Raw genomic sequence first — 21,899 nt, 5'->3', positions numbered from 1 at the left:
AATATATTTTAGACTCTGAAAATAAGACCATACGCACACACACACACACACACACACCACAGAGTTTGCTATATAATAAATACAGCTAAGATAAAATGGAAAGCCTTGAAACTTTTTAAAATATAAAATGTAAAAATTGATCACTTAAGACAAACAGCATAAAATCATCAATAAGAATAGTATTTACAGCAAAGGAAATGCAAATTGTTGATTAACATGAAATGATACTCATCTTTTAGTTTGTCAAGGAAATGCCAATTAAAACTATAATGAGGTATAATTTTTCACTTATCAAGATTGGTAAGTGTTAAAGACTGATGGCATCTGGCATTGGCAAGAATATAACAAAACAAGTCCATTATTTGCTGGCAGAAGTGTGGTAAAAGTGTGATCACTTTAAAAATGATATTCAGCATATCTCACTTTTGAAAAACATTTCTAGGGAGGCCTTAATATAGGAGATAATATGTGTGTATATACAACTGCATATACAAAGATGTCTATTACAGCATTGTTTATAGGAGCGAATACTTGTTTACTCATCAATGTGGGAAGTATTAAATAAATGGTGGAATACACTTAATGTGTATTATTACATAGTTATGAAAAATTGTTCTCAATGTGTTTTATGTAGAATGAGAGTAATCATATAGAGCAAAATTAAAATAATACAAAACAAGTTGAAGATATATATACTTATATATATAAAACTATTATTCTATTTTTTAATAAAACAAGAGAGGAAAATGCCCTTGTAAATACTGCATTTGCATGCATATCTATATTTTGTATGCTATATGCCTCATACACACATGTGTAGGCTTTGAGAGCAAGAAGGATATTGTGTTGTGTGTGCATAAGACATAGGTAAAGGAATTGTACTCTTCAGCACCTAGGGTTATGTGACGATAAAAAAGTAGACCTTGAAGTTTGAGAAGCAAAAGCACCCTTGCTGAAACTTGTCATATTCCTAACTTGGTTGGAACTGGTCATTGTTAAAATAACAGAAAAAGTTTTGGAGGATGTCGGTTAAAAGATATATTACTTGGTTAATTTTCTTTTTTAAAAAAATTTATATGATTTTTTAAAAAATGACAGTGAAATGCATTACAATTCTTATTACACATATACAGAACAATTTCATATCTCTGGTTATATATAAAGTATGTTGACACCAATTCGTGTCTTCATACATGTACTTTGGATAATGATGTCTATCACATTCCACCATCCTTACTAACCCCCTGCCTCCTCCTTTCCCCTCCCACCTCCTCTTCCCTATCTAAAGTTTTTACTGTACCCATAGTTTTTCCTTTTCCAGAATGTCGTATAATCAAAATCAAGCAATATGTAGCCTTTGCAGATTGGCTTCTTTCATTTGGTAATATGCATTTAAATTTTCTCCAGCTGTTCTTGTGGTTTGACAGACTGCTTCTTTAGCACTTAAAACATTCCATTGTCTGGAAGTTCTATAGTTTATTTGTTCATTTGTCTATCGAAGGACATTTTCATTGCTTCTACATTCTGGAAACAATGAATAAAACCACTATAAGTATCCATTTGCATGTATTGTGTGAGTATAAGTTTTCAAATCCTTTGAGTAAATACCAAGGATCAAGATTGCTGGGTTGTATAGTAAGAGTTTGCTTAACATTTTAAGAAATCATCAATGTGTCTTCTAAAATGGCTATATAGCATTTTTTCATTCCCACCAGCAATGAATGAGAGTTCTTACTGATTAATATTCTTGAGAATATTTGGTGTGGTATTTTGGATTTTGTCCTTTCTTTAAAGGGTGTGCCATAGCAGCTCATTGTTTTAGTTTGTATTTCTCTGATGATACATGATGTTAAGCATCATTTCATATACTTTGTCATCTGCATATTTTCTTTAGTGAAAATGTAAAGACTGATGGCATCCGTCTTCTTTAGTGAGTTCTCTACACAAGTCTTTGGTACATTATTTTTACTATGTTGCTTATTTTGTTGACTTTTAGGATTTCTGTGTACAAATAATGTTTTTTCCTTCCTCTTAATTTAAATATTTTATTTGTTCTTTTTAGATATACATGACAGAAGAGTGTATTTCAAAATATTATATATACATAAGACATAACTTATTCTAATTAGGATCCCATTTTTTATTGTTCATGATGTGGGGTTTCGCTAGTCATGTATTCATATATGAACATGGGAAAGTATGTCTAATTCATTCCTTCTACTGTCTTTCCTAAACCCATCGCCCCTCCCTTCCCTTCATTCTCCTTTGTCTATGCCAATAAATTTCTGTTCTTCCCATCCTTCACCCCCACTTATTGTGTGCTAGCATCCCCATATCAGAGAAACCATTCAGCTTTGATTCTTTGGACTGGTTTCATCCAAATGCCATAATTTAATTTTCCTTATGGCTGAGTAATATTCCATTGTGTATGTGGTAAGGGGCACTTAGGTTGGTTCCATAGCTTTGCTATTGTGAATTGAATCACTATAAACATTTATGTGGCTGCATCACTGTAGTATGCTGATTTTAAGTCCTTTGGGTATAAACTGAGGTGTGGGATAGTTAGGTCAAATGGTGGTTCCATTCTAAGTTTTCTGAGATATTTCCACACTGCTTTCCATAGTGGTTACACCAATTTGCAGTCCTACCAGCAATGTAGGAGTGTACCTTTTTCCCTATATCCTCAACAACACTTAATTATTGTTACTGTATTCTTGATAATTGCCATTCTGACTGGAGTGAGATGGAGTCTCAGTGTACTTTTAATTTGCATTTCTCTAATTGCTAGAGATGTTAATTTTTTTTTCATATATTTGTTGACCAATCACATTTCTTTTTTTTTTCTTTCTGAAGTGTCCATTCCGTTCCTACACCCATTTATTGACTGGATTATTTGGGGAGTTTTTGGTGTCAAGTGTTTTGAATTCTTTGTATAACCTGGAGGTTAATGCTGTATCTAAGGTGCAGGCGGCAAAGATTTTCTCCCATTCTGTAAGCACTCTCTCCACGTTCTTGATTGTTTCCTTGGCTGTGAAGAAGTTATTTAGTTTGATACCATCCCATTTATTGTTTCTTGATTTTATTCCTTATACTTTAGGAGTCTTGTTGAGGAAGTGGGTTCCTAAACTGACATGATGAAGAGTTGGGCCTACTCTTTCTTCAGTAGGTACACTATCTCTGGTCTAATGCCTAGGTCCCTGATCCACTTAGAATTGAGATAAAAATAATGGTCCTTAATCTGATGTATCTTTTATGAATATTTTCTCCTAGACTGTGACTTGCCTTCTCATTCTCTTTATTATTTTTTGCAAAGCAGAAGTTTTTGACATCTAATTTATCAATTATTTTGTTCATAGATTGTGCCTTTGGGGTTTTTTGTTGTTGTTGTTGTTTCTTTTTTAAATCATCACTATGCACAAGGTAATCTAATTTTCTCTTAGGTCATCATCTAAGAGTTTTTTAATTTTATATTTAGATGCATAACTCATTTTGAGTTAATTTCTATGAGAAGTGTAAGCTTTGTGTGCATATTTTTGTTTTGGCGCATGGATCTTCACTTGTTTCAAAACTACTTGCTGAAAATGACATTTACTCCATTATGTATTGCCTCTAATCATTTTTTTTTAATATCAGTTAACTATATTTATGTGGGACTATTTCTGATCTCTATTCTGTTCCCAATATTAAGTTTGCTATGTTGGGTCTTTTCTCCTCAGCATAAACTTTACAATCAGTTTGTTAATGTTCATACAGTAATTTATCGGATTTTAAATAGGATTGCATTTAATCAGTAGATAAAGTTGAAAAGTACTGACATCTTGACACTACAGTGTCTTCCTATCCATTAACATGAAATCTCTCTCCTTTCTTTTTTCTCCTTTGATGTCTTTCATTAAAGTCTTTAGCTTTCCTTATACAGATCTTATACATATTTTGCTAGATTTATGCCTAAATACATCAGTTTAGTGATGCTAAGCTAGATGAGAATACATATCTTATTTCAAATTTTACTTGTTCATTACTGATACAGTCATCCCTCAATATCCATGGGGGACTGGTTCCACAACACACACAGATATCAAAATATATGGCTACTCAAATTCCTTACATAAGGTGATGTAGTATTTACATATATTTCTGGAATTCTCTCATATACATTAAATCATTTCTAGTTACTTATGATATTTAATATAATGTAAATGTTATGTTATTATTATTGTTACACTTTCTTATTTAGGGAATAATGACAATAAACTGAAGTCTGTACATATTCAGTACACACACTGCATTGTAGGCCTAATTACATCATACACATCAGCAACTCAAATTTGTAATTTCCTGAATAGTTTCAATCTGATGTTGATAAATATGCAGATTTGGAACGAATGTGTTGTGGACTAGTGAACTATATGTAGGAAAGCAATTGATTTTGGTTATTTACCTTGTACCCTTGAATCTTAGAATAATCATATATTAGTTCTGAGATATTTTGTTTATTCTTTTAGTTTTCCTACATAGACAATTGTGTCATCTAAAAAGACCAGATTATTCTGTCCTTCACAATCTGTATACACTTATTTCTTTTTATTGTCTATTGCATTTTAATGTGTTGAAATGTGTGATGAGAGAGTAAATATTTTGTTAGCAGGAAAACTCTGAATTTCATACCACTAAATATGATGTTAGTTGTATAGATTTTGTAGATTTTTAAAAAATTAGTTAAGAAAGTTATTTTCTATTTCTTGTTTGTTGTATTTTTGTTATGAATGGAGGTTGGATTTTGTCAAGCTCCTGTTTTTGCATATATTAATATGATCATGCAATATTTCTTCATTGACCTAAGGATATGATCAATAACATTAATTAACAGTTGAATATTGAATCATCTTTGTATACCTGCCATAATATCACTTGGTTAAGTGTACACTCTTGTACTTTATTGTGTTCAATGTGCTAGTATTTTGCTGAGGGTTTTTCATCAATGTTCATGAGAGATACTGGTCTTTAGTTATTTTTTTCTTATAATATCTTGGTCTAGTTTTGGTATTAGGATAATGGTGGTCTTATGAAATGACTTAGAAAGCATCTTTCTGCTTCCATCTTCTGAAAGATATTATATAGAATTGAAGAATTTTTCCCTTAAATGTCTGATAGAACATTTAAGGGGCTTAGTAAATTTTTTGTAACATTATAAATTGTTCATTCAATATCTTTAATAAACAGGCTTATTCAGATTTTCTATTTGTTTTTTGTGTGAAATTTGGCATAGTCTTTCAAGTAACATCAGATGAAAAGTTTGGACATAGAATTTTGTTCATAATATTATTATGATACTTTTAATCTCCATGGGACCTCAATTATGTCCCCTTTTTCATTTTTTATATTAGCAATATTTATATTCTCTTTTTTTCTTAGCTTGGCTAAAGTCTTTGCTTTTTTCCATTTTCTCTTGATTTACTGTTTTTAACTTGATTGATTTCTGATCCATCTTTAGCTCTGCACACTTTGTATTTAATTTGTATTTATTTTATTTTCTCATTCAAAAGTTGAAGTTATTGATTTTAGACATTATTCTAATATATGCATTTGATACTACAAATTTTATCTAAGCTATCAATTACCCTGGATCCTACAAGTTTTGATAATTCATAATTTCATTTAGTCAAAATTTTTTCAATTTTCTTCCAGCTTTTTCTTTGATGTATGTGTTGCTTAATCTTGGTGTGTTTGAGAATTTTCTAGCTCTTTCCATCATTGATTTTTACTATAATCCCATTGCAGTCTGAAAGCATACACTAGATAACTTATATTCTTTAATTCATTAAGGTATATATATGGTCCAGAATGTGATCCATCTTGTTGAATGTTCCATGTAAGCTTAGGAAAAATATGTATTACACTATTCATGGATTAAGAAGTCTATTGATGTCAATTATATCTATTGATTGATGGTGCTGTGGAATTCAACTATGTCATTACTGATTTACTTCCTGCTAATCTGTCCATTTCTAGTAGTAGGTATCATGGTATCCAACCATATTAGTAAATTCTTCAATTTCTCCTTATAGTTTTATCAGTTTTTGCCTCACAGATATTGGCACTATGCTGTTAGGCACGCACATATCAAGGATTGTTATATTAATGAGTATTGAGCCCTCATCAATATGTAATGCCTGTATTTGTCCCTTATAACTTTCTTTGTTCTGATTTTTTTTGCATATCAATATGGCTACTTATGTTTTCTTTATTGGCACGAGCAAGGTATATTTCCTTCCTTTTATTTGAAATTAATACCTTTTTCTACTTAAAAATTGGCTTCTTCACAACACACAGTTAAGCTTTATTTTTACCGAATATGAGAATCTTTCCTTTATTTTATGCATTTAGATCATTGATTTTCTTAATGATTATTGACATAGTTGAATTAATATTCATACCTACCATATTTGTTACTGTTTTCTACTTATTGACCTTGTTATGTTATTTTTATCTTCCATAATTTTGTTTGTTTCTTTTCATTGAGCATTTTATGATTCTACTTTTTCTCTTTTCTTGGAATACCAATATAATATTATATATAATATAATACCAAATACAATATTTCTTTTTTCACCCCTTTCAGTTGTTTTCCTAGAATTTATAATTGTTATGGTTTAGATATTAGGTGTCGTCTGAAAAGCTCATGTGTGAGATGATGCACCAGAGTTTAGAGATGAAATGATTGGAGAATCTTAACTTACTCTGTACATTAATCCCCTGATAGGCCCTGTTAGGTATTAACTGAGTAATAACTGTCTGTCGGCACAAAGGGTTTGGCTGGAGGAGGTGGGTCACTGAGGGCATAACTTTGGGATTTATATTTTTTCCCTGGTAAGCAGAGTCTCTCTCTCTCTCTCTCTCTCTCTCTCTCTCTCTCTCTCTCTGTCTTACCTTGGGCTCAGATCAATGGAGTTGGCCATCAATGACTATCACCTCTGGAACCATGAGACACAAATAAACTTTTCCTCCTCTTATAAATAAATAAACTTTCCTTCTCACCAGGTATTTTGGTTACGAAGGTGAAAAAGCTGACTAAAATAGTAATATACATCTATACAACTCGCCCAAATCTACTTCCAAAGAACACTGTACTGCTGCAGAGGTATAGCAGGGACATTCCACTAATAAAATTTACCAATTCCTACCTCTTATTTCTATTATTGCTGTCATTCACTTATACATAAAAATCGTAAGCACCTATACATACACACACACACACAGATATATATATATATATATATATATATATATATATATATATATATATATATAATTGGACACTTGTTGCTATTATTTGAAGTGTTATCTATTATATCAGTTAAGAAGAAAACCAAAAGTCCATTTTATCTTCATTTATTCTCTAACTCTTTTCCATTCTGTGTAGAGTCCTAGTTTCTGGCAATTTTAAGTAGCCTGTGATCTGACTTTCTCCACTAACTCCCTTAGCATGTTAATTACAGAGTTTTAAAATTCCTGGCCTGAAAATTTAAACATCACTGTCTGAGCTGAGTCTGGTTCTAATGTTTCTTATGTCTCTTCAAACTATGGCTTTTGCCTTTTAATGTGCTTTGTAATTGTTTATCAATATCTGATCATGAATGTTCTAGATGAAAGAAAATGCTAAATAGGCTGATAATGATGTCATGGTGAGAGTATCTCTCTGGGCCTGTGATTAGGTCTTTTTTTGATCAGCCTTCCTTCCTGGACTGTGAACTTTACCAGTTTTTTTTTTTTTCTTCTGTGGATGGTATAGTATGGCATTCCAATACATGAGAGTATAGAGGGAAATGGAGTTGTGTCTTTCCCTTCCTTTAGGAAGGTCAGGCTCTGAGAAGGCCCTAAAAGTTTAGGCTTTGGTAAAAATTGTTTCTCCCAAGTAGGAATTGGTAAAGAGAACAGAATGCTCTGACTTATATCATAGTAGTTCCTTTTCCCCTCCTCCTGCCAGAAACATAAGGGTTTTTGTTTTGTTTCATTTTGTTTTTTCTCTGATATTCATTGTGAGAATATTGTAGCTAGAAACACTGGACTTGAACTCATGAAATGTGAGACTTCTCTCAGAGTTGTTCCATAGTGTGTGTCTAGAAATTCATCTATTACAGTTTAGATATCTCTACTCCCACACTGATTCCTATGAAGTTTCCTGCTCATGAATCTTTGCTTCAATAACTTGTAATTCTTTCTCCAATTTGGTGAAGGAATTACAATTTCTCAAAATGTGCATGGTATTTTGACTCTAACATTTCAGTTGTATATTTACTATATTTATATATACTTTCATCTCCACATCTTTGTATCTGCCGGTTTCTCTCAATTTTAGAGGCAGCAGTTCGCCCTCACTGCTCATCTACTTAGTTAAATCGGAGAAGGAAAAATCAAGGGAATTCATTGCTTTAAGGAGTGGTAGTTCATTATGCGAATGCCAACTAAAAGGTCAAGTTGAGTCTTGAACAAAATTTATCTGCATAAGAAAAACAAACTGAAATGGAAAAAAGAAAGTGATAATAGAATGGTAAAAGTCATAATAGAACATAAAATGAAATATTAAGCAGATATTATATTTTACGTGATATGTGTACTGTGATCTATGAAGAGCTGATTTTTCAATGGATTCACCTTTGTGCTGTTAGTATGGAGTAGCAACTTCTAGGTTCCTTACATGCCAGACTAGGGGCTAGAAGTCCTCAAAATAACTCTATTTGCATAACTAACATGTCATTTTTTAATATTTTTATAGTTAAATAATAAGCATAACAGTATTAAGGAATTTGCTTAGTAAATATACAGCTGAAATGGTTAGAGTTAAAATACCATGCACATTTTGAGAAAATTAGACTACCAGTCAAGAGTGCTATGTTTTGTGGGCAGTAGTCAACATTTTTATAGAAAGATAGAGAATATTGATCATGATAGGATCAGCTAAACAGAAGTCCATTAAGGGTACTTCCGGATGTTTGTGTTCATGTGCATATATATACATACACATTTCCATATATGCTTCTAAGTATCTTTTTCTTTGAATGTTTTATTATAAATACTACCTCAAAATAAGTATAATATTGGCTTAAATTTGCATTTTATATTCTATCATTACATTGCCATCCTATCTTAGACTTTTTATTTTCCTTTATAGTTTTGTTTTCCATATGCAGATAAATTTTGTACACAACTCAATTTGACCTTCTGGCTGACATTTATATTATGAATTGCCACTTCTTCAAACAATTTATTCCCTTGGTTTTTCTTCTAACACTCTAGATTCATTTTGTATCTATATATGTAACTGCTCTCTGATCTTTGAAATCAGCTAAAACATCATGTGTTTAAAACCAACCACATATTTTTATCTATTCCATCTATTTTACTGTTATTTATCTCAGTGAATGGCAGCATAGTTTATTCTATTATGTACATCATAAAACCCAAAGTCATCCTTGATTTATCAATCTTCCTCAATTTTCATCTAAAAATCATGTTAAATTTGCTTCCTAAATGTTTTTTTGAATCTATTAACCTTTCTCTGGATTCTCTCCTATTACCATCTCCAATAAAAAATTATTCAAGAATAAATTATATAATAACCTTGTAAAGAGCCATCTGGAAACTCTTTCTTGAATCCATACTTTCTAGCATACTGCTATAAATATGATCCTTGGAAAAGGTATATCTGTGAATACCATTCCTCTATTGCTTTAGGGATTTAAGAAAAACTCCTTTAAAATTCCTTTAAGACCATGCATTACTTGGTCTCTTCTAGACCTTCTAGCTTTAATTAGGAGCCAGAGGTTTCACTAGCTCTGCTAGACACAACCCTTCTTTCCTTTTCTGTCTTATATTGAGCCACCTACACGCCATGTTCCCTTTAAGTTCAAAGATAGCCATGCAAACTGTTTATACATCTTGAATTTTCTCATTCCCTTTTCCCCTAGAATACTCTTGCTTCACATCCCAGTTGAAGTGTTCTCTTCTAGAAAAAGTCTCCTTTGAGGTCCCTATGTAAAAAATCTGTTTGCATATATTTCCATAGTGGCATATTTATTTACAAAAAGTATCAAGTCGGAAATTGATTGTGGTTACTGGATTAATATTTGTCTTTCCCACCAAACTTTGAGAAGAAACCATATATAATTTTATCAGTAGTATCCCCACTACTAAGTGGCACATGGTAGATTCTCAACAAGTATTTTAATGAAGAATAAATGATTTCATTTTAACCAGGAATTAAATACCAATTAATGTTATAAACTGATAAGCTACTTAACAAATGATAGGTAAAATTTGTTCCAGTTGAATGTGTTCCAAAAATTGTGCAAACTTTTACAATTTTATACAGAATATGGATTATCTAAAATAAATAGCACGTTTTGTAATGTGCCTCAAATGAGTCTTTTTATGGAACAATGTTTTGTCCATGGATGTAGTGTGATAAGTATGATCAGAAATGATGAATCTTTATGTAGGAACCAAGTTTATGTTCAAAAAATGGCAAAAGACTTAAGATTGAATCTTTCTTCTCTATGTTAAAACTTTGCAATCCTTACAAAGACCACCACAAAATAAATGAAATGTGGGAGTAAAAGAAGCAACAACCAGTTTTGTAGCTACTGACCAGAATCAGCTATGAGCAATTGATAGACTTTAGTCATCTTAGCACATGTGATGCTGAAGATGCACTGGGAGCCATATTGAATTCCTCTACTGAAGAGAGTAACTTGGAAAAATTAAGAATAGAACTATCTTATAACAAAGAATATAGCAATTGGATAAGAATGAGCAGCTGACCCTGTTCATTGTCTTTGCCCTTCCATCTTTATTTTTGGACAACTGATTGATCCCCAAAGCAGGATTTCTCTATCTGCCAGCATTTGCTGTATAAAAAATAACCAAAAAAGTATACGACCACACACAAACACACACACACACACACACACACACACACACACACACACACATCTCAGATTCACAGGTATTCAGGTTGACTGGAGTTGATGATCTCCACATATTTTATTCTAAGTCAAAAGATCAAAAGATGGAGGAGTAACTGTGTGGTTGTGTTAGTATATGCCCCCAAATTCCTTTACACTCTTTCTTTTAAAAGGGTGAGTTTCATTCCTTACCACTAAGTGTGGACTGGAGTTAGTGACTCATCCCCTACAAATAGAATTAGGTAGATATGGCAGTGTGAGATTCGGTTGCAAAAGGTATAGAGCCTCCTCCTTCCTCTCTTGTGCAATGCACACTTGGAGAAAACTAGGCATCATTCTGTAAGGACACTGAAGAAAGTCTATGGCTTGGCTCATATGATGAGCCATTGAGGCCTCCTTTAATAGCCATACACACAAGATGTCTTGCAAATGCATCCTCCTGTCCTCCTCAAGCCCAGGTGACCACACACAAGGCCTACATCTTTACTGCATCCTCATGGAATGTGCAGATCCAGAAGCTCCCAGATTCAGAAATGCTTCCCAAATCTCTCACCCACAGACTGTACCATAGCAAATTTTTATTGTCTTATGCTACCTTTGTAGTAGTTAATTATACAGTAATAGATATGAATACTACCAGATACTTACCTTCATGTTAAAAGTTAAGAGTACAAGGGAACCAAAATCAGTAGTGCAAGTACATTTCTACTTTGTTTGTTCCAGTACAGTCTGCTAACATCCACTACCAAAAGTGTACCTTTTGGTCAAACCCAACATCAATGGTCAGATGAACATCTGTGTCTCTAGTATGCTAATAGCCACCCAAAGATATTGAATTCTGATCCCTGAAAATTTATAAGATAAGGAATCTACAAATTGAAGTCAAGAATTTTGACACAGGGAGATTAACCTGCATGATCCACTGCTCTCACAATTGTCTTTATAGAGTCATAGGGAGATTCTAGACACATACAAAGAGGGGACTGTGAATATAGAGACAGAGATTAACTGTGTGATCATAAGGCAAGGGACTCCAAAGCATGCTGTCAGCCATCAGAATATAAAAGAGACACACAAAAGTGGATCCTCCCCAGAGCCTTCAACTGACAGCCTGATTCTAGATTTTTGAGCTACAGAATTATGAGAGAGTAAATTTTTACTGTTTTGAGCCACCAAATTTTTGGTCATTTATTAGAGCAGCCCTGGGAAACTAATACATTCTCCCATGAAGTGGGTACAGATGTCAAATACTAGCTGAACAGTATTCTGCTTTAGCATCTCTTCAGAAAACAAAAAAATAAAGCACTCTGATGCTACCAAAATAAATAAAAGAACACACAAATATATAAGCAAGCAAAAAGGAAAGGAAGAATATACATCAAAAGATTAATTATCCATGAAATCAGGGGAAAAACAGCTAACATTTTTCTCAGTACTCTTTAAGAAACAAAGTAAAAACATTTAAAAAAAATACAATGTCAGAGAAGAGATTAGATTTGATTTCAGGGGAAATAAATGAACATTAAAACATAGACCAGAAATGAATGCACCATTAAAACATGCATGTGTAATACATGGTAAAGAAAACCACACAAAATGAAAACAAAATTCCTAAGTGATAAATACATAAAAGAAGAAGTGATATATACATACTTTACGATAGAAGAAACTTAAATATGTAATAGAAAAAATTTCAAAGATAAAATAAAACTGCTGAATTCAAAGATCTAATTCTACAAATTGAAAAGATACTACGTATTTTAGAAATAATGTGGCATCATATTTGATACTGGAAAATAATGCAGCTTACAGTCAATGTAATCTTGGCCTTTCTCTTTGATTTTCCACATACACAACAAATTTGAAGTAATCTTTACATATGTTAAGATATGTGTAAGAAACTTATTGTGGTACTGGTCAAATAATTCTACTTTCTGTTAAATCAAGAGATGAGGACCTATGCTTCTGTCCTACAAGTGTACAGTCTTACTCTGAAGTACTCTCTGATAGGACTTGAATAAAAACAGTTTTAGAAAGCAATTGTAATTGGCACCCATGCAAACCTATGTTAAATATATTCATAAATTTTGCTAAAGTCAAATTATTAATAATAAATGTGACCTTTATATAAGTCCATCTTTTAAGGTTCTAGTAACACCTTTACATCTCTATCCAACATTTGGCCAACAAATCAACTGGTATAACATTACCTTTCTGAAGATCTGCCCAAAACAAGTTCTATTAGTTACATGGAACATTGGCCTAAGCACTAATGTTTTTCAAATATCCACACAATGTGTCAGGCAATTTGTTAAAATGTGCCAAGAAATTATCACAATTTATGTGGCACATTTTCATATAATGTATTTGGTGAATTTGGAAAATATCATAACTAAGGGCTTATGTTGGTCTGCTTTCTTTCTTGAACGGTGGCATGGCAAAAATTAAATGTTCTATATTTAACCAAAGAAAAATTTATATATGATTTATTGTCCTTCTTGGAATTTAATGAAAGTCAATAGAAAAATAGCTTGACAGGAAAATATTAATTCTTCACTACCTTTTCGGGAATGTGCATAATGGCAACTTGAAGACAGTTAAAGAAAATATACCTTTTGTACTTGAGATATTTGCAGTATGTGTGTATTTGACAGAAATAAATCTTCTATTTTCAAAAGTATATTTTTCTAAAGAAGTGATGTAAATGTGCCAGAGATGCAGAATCACCCTTTTTATCAAATGGCACAAGAAACCAGGACTGTATTTTCCAGAATTTTGTAGAAAACTCTGCACATTGGGCTTTAGTATGTGTTGAATGGGTAAATAAAAACATTGTGTATTCAGACATGATATCCTGTGGGTAAAACAGATAGTATTTACATTTTAAAGCCAGGACAAACACAGAGACCATTTATGATTTCTATACATGATAAGAGTGACAAGGAATAGACACTTTTCTGAGGGGCAGATGAAAATCAGAATCCTACAACTAAGTCCTGTCCTTGTTGTACTTTTATCCTCTTTCTTTGATGATGTCATGTAGTCTAAGACTGCATGAAGTCCTTCTAGAAGCTCTGTTTGCATGAAATTGCTAGTTTGCTGGACAGAGCTAGTCCAATCTTGTGCAAAAGAGAATCTGAAATCTTGTTCTTTCAAGTATGTCAACTAAATCCTTGATTCAGATAATCCTGACTTCTTAAACTGCATTTCTTAGAAATGAAAAGTGAGCAAGTGCCAGTGTTTTTCCACTCTACGTTTATAACAAACACACACATATTCAATCTCACTATTTCTCAGCAAAATTCTATATCAACAATACCAAATTGTCTTGTTAAAAATGCTGTAGAATGGATTTCAACCTTAACTCTGGTGTCAAGAAGTTTTTCTCTTCATTCTAATGTAAATTCCCTTCCCTGTTTGATCAATATCAAGCTATTGAATGGGATGTGACCTCTTAAATTCATCAATTTTTTTTTATTTCAAATTTTACAGTATTTTGTCTACATAGTGTGACCTCTAGAATAGGTTGTTTATTTCCCTAAATGAGCCAAATTCTCTTAGTGAATTCTGGAATTAAATTATTGCATGTAAGAAGTGCTTTAAATATGTGAGGGGATTGCATAAATACTTGTTTATCCTTTAGCTATAGAAAACTACTGTTCATGCCTAGTAAGTTAAACCAGGCAAAAATCATTCTCCTTAAAAAGAACATATAAATACCAGGTATTATATATAAGATGGATATTTTTATAATTACTAAATATTATAAAAGTCCTCAGTTTAACCATATTATTTTATTTATTACAGGACAAAATGATAGAAGTTGATAGCGACTGTGTAAACAATGAATCTAACTTTTTTAAAAGACATTCATGTGGTGATTCAAAGGTAATGATAATTATTTAGAGTTTGTCGTTCTTGATTTTATAGAAGCTCCAATTTTGTGTGCCCCTGTTAGACAATTATATTAAGGGCATGTTCCTTTGGTTCTATCCACACAAGTCCATTATTCAATTAAATTATATTATGATTTTTATGCTATTATTTTACAAGTAGCCCTGGGCTTAATAGATAATAATTTTTTATATACCATCCTATTTTTCACCTTCAAAATATTAAAACTATTGAATTCACATATCTCTTTTTTTCTAAATTTTTTATTTGGGAAAAGACTTTTTAAAGTGTTTGCTTGCTTGCAAATAGACAAACATAAGTCATGTAGACATTTCGAAAATTTTTTTCTTTCAATATTTGCTTAACTTTAAATCAATACCACCTCTACTTGGTGTAATACAATGTACAAAATCTCTAAAAGTTTGTATCATTTCTTGCTACAGAATCTCTTGTACTATTTGTTAATTTTTTTTTAACTCACAGTATCTGAACTAATCTCATGGCATCTCATAGCCATAAATTCTTTATTTTTTAATTTCTTTAAAGATCTAAAAAACATGTGTTTTACATGACTATGGAACTTTTTATTTATTAGCAGCTAGCTATTCATCCATAGCTCAAAGGTTAGAAAGTAGTATCAGTAAGAAAAAACTCACACATACCTCTTTCATCATTACTGCTTCCAGAAGCCTTCTCATTTAGTTATTCTGTTTAAAACGGAGTAATCTTATAATGCGTTCACCTATAAATGATAAGGTCACATATAACAGAGTAAAAAGACATTAAGAGTCAGATAATCATTAAACCAAGTTCTGGGCATTTTATGCTGTCACCTAGGAGCTAAACAGTTTCAGTCCTGTACTTGTCAGTCACGTGATTAACAGGAAGAGAAAGCTGGGGTGGAGGTGGGGTATTACTTAATAATTTGCTCTGACTTTAGGCTCCTTAAGAATGCTGCAGTTTCTAATATTTTATTTGAACCACAGCCCTTGTAACTTTTTCCTATAATAGGAAGCTGCATTTCTAAATCGTGCTGCTCGCAAGTTGAACCAATTTCTTAAAATGAATATGAGTGAGGATTTCGAACTCCACTTATCAAGAATTTCAGAAGGTACATTAAAGTTGTTGAGCTGCCCCAGCAAGGTAAGCTGAGAGTGTTTAGTCTGAACAAAAATATAAATTACTTCTGTGCTTGGATACTATTATTCTTTCACCATCCCATTCTATATCACAGAATTGAAAGTGCTTATGGCTACCTAATATTGAGATATATTTACTTCATTCTGGGAGTAAGTCTCCACTTGGAAAGTGCCTATTGGTTTGTTGCAAGGGAACTAATAGTTTGTGAAAGGGGACTAAAAAAGAATACTTCATTGCCATAATTACTTGCAAGGAGATTAGGATGATGAATTGCATGGGGCATGATCAATTTTTATCTCCCAAACTTAATAACTTTAATCCAGATATGTCCAAAATCATATGATTCCTACTCAGTAAAACAGCAACTAACATGTGTTTGACAGATATGTGTTAAAACTGGGGATATATAAGCCTGTCAATTTTTTTTTCTTTAATTTTTGCCATTAACAATTGTAATACAAGCTAAGGCTAATTTCCCTTTACTTTTCCACTTAGAATTAGGGACTAAGAACAACCAACAAAGTTTGGAAGACATTATCTTGACACTTCTAGACAACAATTTCCTCATCTGCAAAATGGAAAAATAATAGTATCCACATTGTAGGATGTTGAAATTATTAAATGGCATTAATTCATGTTAAGTGCTTAGTACTAAAAAGCATTCAAAATGTAATATAATATTCATTACTGCCATTATTATTTCCCTTTAGGAATTTTACTATCTGACATACAAAGTCAAGTTTTCTTAAATTTCTTAAAGTTTTTAAAAAACATTTGATGACATAAAAAAACAATTTTTTTTTGTTTCAGTACCAGAAGTTTCCCATAGAAAGTAAAATGGTAAGATTACCTCTGAACCCTATTGGCACTAGTGGAAATAGAGATTATATAACTTGGACAGTTTTGTTTATTATTACTTTATCTACTCGATAGAAGACAGTGTCCTCTTGGTGTCCCAGATTTGACAAGTTTATTTCCAATATTCTGTGCTTGCTTATGCTGTTTTTTAAAAGCCACCTTTGTAAATAAGTAACAATTAAATGAGTACCCATCTTATACCTATTTTTAGGATAGATTAACAATATATATAACATATTTATATATACTTCTCTATTTTTATATATATAAATATATTAGGTATTATTATAGAAAATTATATATCAGTATAGAAAATATTTCTGAATTTAAAAGGCAGAATACTTAATTAAATCTGATTAAACTTTAAAAATATAGGGCTGAGGTTGTAAGCTCAGTGGTAGAATGCTCGCCTAGCACGTGTAAGAAAGGAGGTTTGATTCTCAGCACTACATATAAATAATTAAAAATAAAGGTCCATCCACAACTAAAAAAAAGCCAACTTTTAAAAGATGTATTGACTAGGGTGGGACAAAGAAAAATCAGCATACTAGTTCATGAGAGTGAAAGGTTCTTTCACATTTCCCTTGTTATTATGTTGTTTGACAAATATATACATGGGAGCATGGAAATTCCATACAATTCTTAGAGAATCAGAGTGAGTCTGCATACTCTGGGAGTTAGGAAACACTTAGGCATTCAAACAGAAGTAGAAAATGTTAGACAAATGAAATGAATACATGAGCTAGAGGTAATACAAAAATACTGAGGTCTTTAAGAGAATTTGGAAAGTTTAGAAAGGTGATATGTTCTCAGGAATGGAGAGGTAAAATCAAACTTTCTTTTTTCTGCCCTTTTTTCATACCTATATATACTTGTCCCTTAGTATTGATGATAAATTGGTTTCAGTACCTACCCCTACTTATCAAATCTGTGGATGCTCAAGTCCCTTAATAAAATGACACAGCATTTGTTATAACTTATGCATGTCTTGCAGTATACTTTAGATAATCTGCAGGTTACTTATAATGCCTAATACAATGTAAATATTTTTTATACTATATTGTTTGGGGAATAATGACAGGAAAAATGTCTATCTGTGTCCAGTACAGGTGCATTCTTTCCCCATATATTTTCATTTTGCAACAGACGGAATCTGAGAATGTGAAACCTGTGGATATGGAAAGCAACTGTATTTTTACTACTCAATTATATCCTCTTACTTAAGTAAACTTCAACTTGTACTTTCAAAACATGTCCTAGAACCTTACTAAAAAGAGGATGAAAAATTTTCCCTCCTGTTTATCCTCAAAATCTGTTGCTAATCTTTGAAACTATTAATGGCATGTGCTGGTGTTACTAACTATATAATTAAAAGAGATCTGAATTTGTGACTAAACTAAAAATAGTACAGATGAACTCAAGATTTAGCCATTATAGTTACTTGACATGTGACCTTGGTGCTTATGTATACTCTTTGTGGCTCAATTTTCTCATCTGGGAAATATGGTAAAATTAGAAAGTTCATAGGGTTATTAAGCAGATAAAATAATATATGTAAAGGACTGAGTACAATATCTGGCCTAGAAAATATGCAATAACTAGTTATTATCTAAATGAAAAATTAACCTACCATGTTGGAGGGCTCAGAGGAATGAGTCCACACAGAGCTGCTCCCTTGTGTCTGCTCCATGTAAAGTATCTCTTTCTCCATTTTTCTCTGCATTGTATAGGTAGCCCTTTTATAAGGGTCTCAGCAGGTAATAAAACCTACCTTTGAGGCAGACATCTGCCATTCTCTAATGATGGCCAGATTTTTGGAGTAGACTATAGGACATAAGTTCAACAGGCATATTCTTATTGATCATCTTTGCCAAAATAATCTAAATAGTTTTAGTGTTATGTATTTCTTCTACTAAAAATACATTTTTTTCCACATTAAAAATTCAATTGACTAGTCTACAAAATTTTAATGAAAGTTTAAACAGTATTATTTTGTTCAGTATTGCAATTGTGAAAGTGATAACTGAATCTGAAAGCATAACAAACTTGAATTTCCTACATTTACTATCACAATTATAGATATGATTGCAGTTTTTAAAATATCAGGCAAGATTCTCCTTTTACATTACACCAAATTTTCAGTATGACCTAATACAATGGAAATTAAAGATTGAATATTTTAAAGCATATACTTTTGCAAAAATATAAAATTAAACTTTTCATTTATTTCTCTAGGAAGAAAAAAATTTAAAGGAACAGAAAAAGAATGACCCTTGTTTTCTAAAGACATTACTACAAAAGATAAAAACTTGTTGGAATAAAATTTTGAGGGGCAATAAAGAACACTGAAAAGTATGGAGTGGCAATATAGAAACATAAAAATATTTCAAGAATGGATCTGCTAATGCAATTTTTCAGGATAGAAAGCCTCCTAGAAGTTACTGAATGCATTCTGATAAGAATGATTGAAAGGATTGAGAAATGCATATTGTAGTACCAGAAGATGTACATAAACAATGGAAGATGAATGCTGCAATCAACAAAATATTTCATATGTATGTGGACATATGTCATTTGATACTGAGACTGTACTGATTTTGTAAGACAATCATGTAAGGTATTGGCTGCAATAATACTTTCTAAACCTGTATGAATATTTCAGGAGAAAACATCAAATCTATGAAGTATATAAAGTTTATAAAGATTCAAAATTAAAATTGTTTTATTATCAAAGCAATTCTATGACCCACTGTGCATATGTGTACTGTATTATGAGTGGAAATTGTCAGCTTCTATACTGGAGATGTGTTAGAGTTAACAGCGATATATGGATAATGCTCAGAGAACAAAAGTATTCTATACCTTGAAAAACAGCATCATAAAGAAGTCCAAGATACTTAAGAGAGATCTGAAGAGATTGTAATTAAATATGAATGTATAACACAGTGCCTTCAATAACAGTATAACAGGGGCTGGGCTTGTGGTTCAGTGGTAGAGTGCTTGCCTAGCACATGTGACACTGAGTCTGATCCTCAGCACCACATAAAAATAAAATAAGTTAAATAATAAAGGTATTGTGTCCATCTACAAATAAAAATATTTTTAAAAATAACAGTATAGCAAATATTCTTAAATGAAAACAAAGGATACTTTCAAAAAATAGAAATTCACTTAGTACTGAGATACTTTTATCATTTATGTATAATAAAACTTGTCTTAAAGAGTTTCCAATTTAGGGAGTATATTTTAAGAGAATAATATATGTTAGCCTTTTAAATAATGGATTGTATATATTTCATTTTGACATTATTTCTGTATATAAAATATTTTCATACAGTATTGCAAATTTCTTACTTTGTGCTTACTTTGGATGACATTTCTCCTTTGATAATAAATAACCTATGTGTTTAAACTGTCAGATTTAATTAATCCCTAGAAAATTTGTAATACTCCACAACTATCTGATCTTCCCTACTTTCATGAATGCATGACCTTTAATACCTTATTTCTAAGAATCAGCATGAGAACGGATCCCAAAACTATAAGTAAGAACACCAGTTTTTATGTTAAATTCTAGTCTTTTAAAAGGAACATTTTGTATCCTGTTTAGATCCTGTTTAGAAAAGGCTGCAATCAGTCTTCAACTAATTATAAAGGGAAATGAAAACCTCAGGCAGCCAAGGCCCCCAAACAACTGACATTATGCATTTTGCTAAATTCACACCCTTTGTGACCTTTTATAGCTTAATTGCCATCTGGTTATGTGCTGACTGAGGCTGTTGGATGTACAGAAGATTCTCCTGTGACACCTTCAATGTGTGGTGACACACCTTCTTGCTCCTCATTTTCTCCAGCCTATAAGGAGTTTCATGCTCCATAAAACAAATAGCTGAAGAGAATTGTATAGTCCCTTGTACATAATTTGATGTACTGCCCCATATACAGAATTTTGAATCTTTTTTTTTCTGTTCAATTATCACTGTTTACTCCAGAAAAGGGACTGGACTAAACTTGTTAGAATTCCTCACAAAACTTTCTTTTACAGATGACCCTAACAAGGCTGTAGCCACAATAAAACATGGTAAATCTAACCATGTGGTATTCTTCTATCTTGATGAACTAGTGTTATTGTTAAGCCATCAAGTAGGAAAGAAGACATTTACTTTTCTAGGGGTAAACTTCTAAAACCTTGCAGGCTGTTTATAATGTTTTCTAACAGTGCTGAAAATAATTTATTTCAGATTGTGGCCGAATAAAGGGCAATATTTTAAAAAAAATACTTATTAAAAGAGTTGTTATAATCTTCTTCCTATTTTTTTTTATTTTAGAGAAAATTCAGATGCAAAAAACGTTTGTGCTAAATGGTTGGAAAAAACCTTCCCATACATTTATGGTTGTATTTCCCTTCTCATTGTGTCTTAGCCACCAGCAAAGTAGGTATAGGTGAAAGGCTAGTTTATAATTATCTTGGTTATTTAATTTTTATTAGTTCTAATTCTCTAATTATAGAAATTCATCTCAGTGAACATTCCCTTTGAAATATGTATGTAGGTGGATTTATTTATTTACTTATTTATTTTGGGGGGGTTGGGGATGTGGCTCAAGTGATAGCACGCTCCCTGTAGGTGGATTTAAATCAGCATTTTCTCAGTTTGTCCCAAGAAGTCATGTTCATTATTGATGCTACTAAAAAGGATAAACAAGACAAAACAAAACTAGGAAGGAGGATGAAAGTCATATAAATTTTCTCTTAGAGATTCATAATTCATAAAAGTATATGCAGTGGTCTATAAAACTATTAGTTGTCATGATCTGTACAGCTGTTTATTCAGGTTGCCTAACTAGGAGGTAAAGGGCTTGAGAAAAGACAAACAAATACACAAATAGAGAAAAAGCTGGGACACAGTACTTCAGTTAACCTCTGATGGGGGAAGTCTAACCATGAGCAAGCGAGGCATGTTTATTATATATGTTTAAACATCAAAATGATTTATTGTTAGAAAGTTTCTTCAAAGCAAGCAGAATCAAGGTCATGAGTATGAG

General features: G+C 32.0%; 1 protein-coding gene across 1 annotated transcript in view; it reads left to right on the top strand.

Moving 5' to 3' along the window:
* IL7 (interleukin 7) overlaps window positions 1–19,939 on the top strand; it is a 63,728-nt gene extending 43,789 nt beyond the window's left edge. Inside the window, exons 3-5 of the mRNA XM_081266816.1 lie at window positions 14,772–14,852; window positions 15,870–16,001; window positions 19,092–19,939. Of these exons, the coding sequence (XP_081122942.1) occupies window positions 14,772–14,852; window positions 15,870–16,001; window positions 19,092–19,205 (327 nt within the window). The 3' untranslated portion in view covers window positions 19,206–19,939. The remainder of the gene's footprint in view (window positions 1–14,771; window positions 14,853–15,869; window positions 16,002–19,091) is intronic.
* Window positions 19,940–21,899: the final 1,960 nt, after the last annotated feature.

The sequence above is a fragment of the Spermophilus citellus genome (assembly GCF_964194105.1).
Source record: "Spermophilus citellus genome assembly, chromosome: 14".
NCBI lineage: Eukaryota > Metazoa > Chordata > Mammalia > Rodentia > Sciuridae > Spermophilus > Spermophilus citellus.
This window is presented reverse-complemented; position numbering and strand designations above follow the sequence as displayed.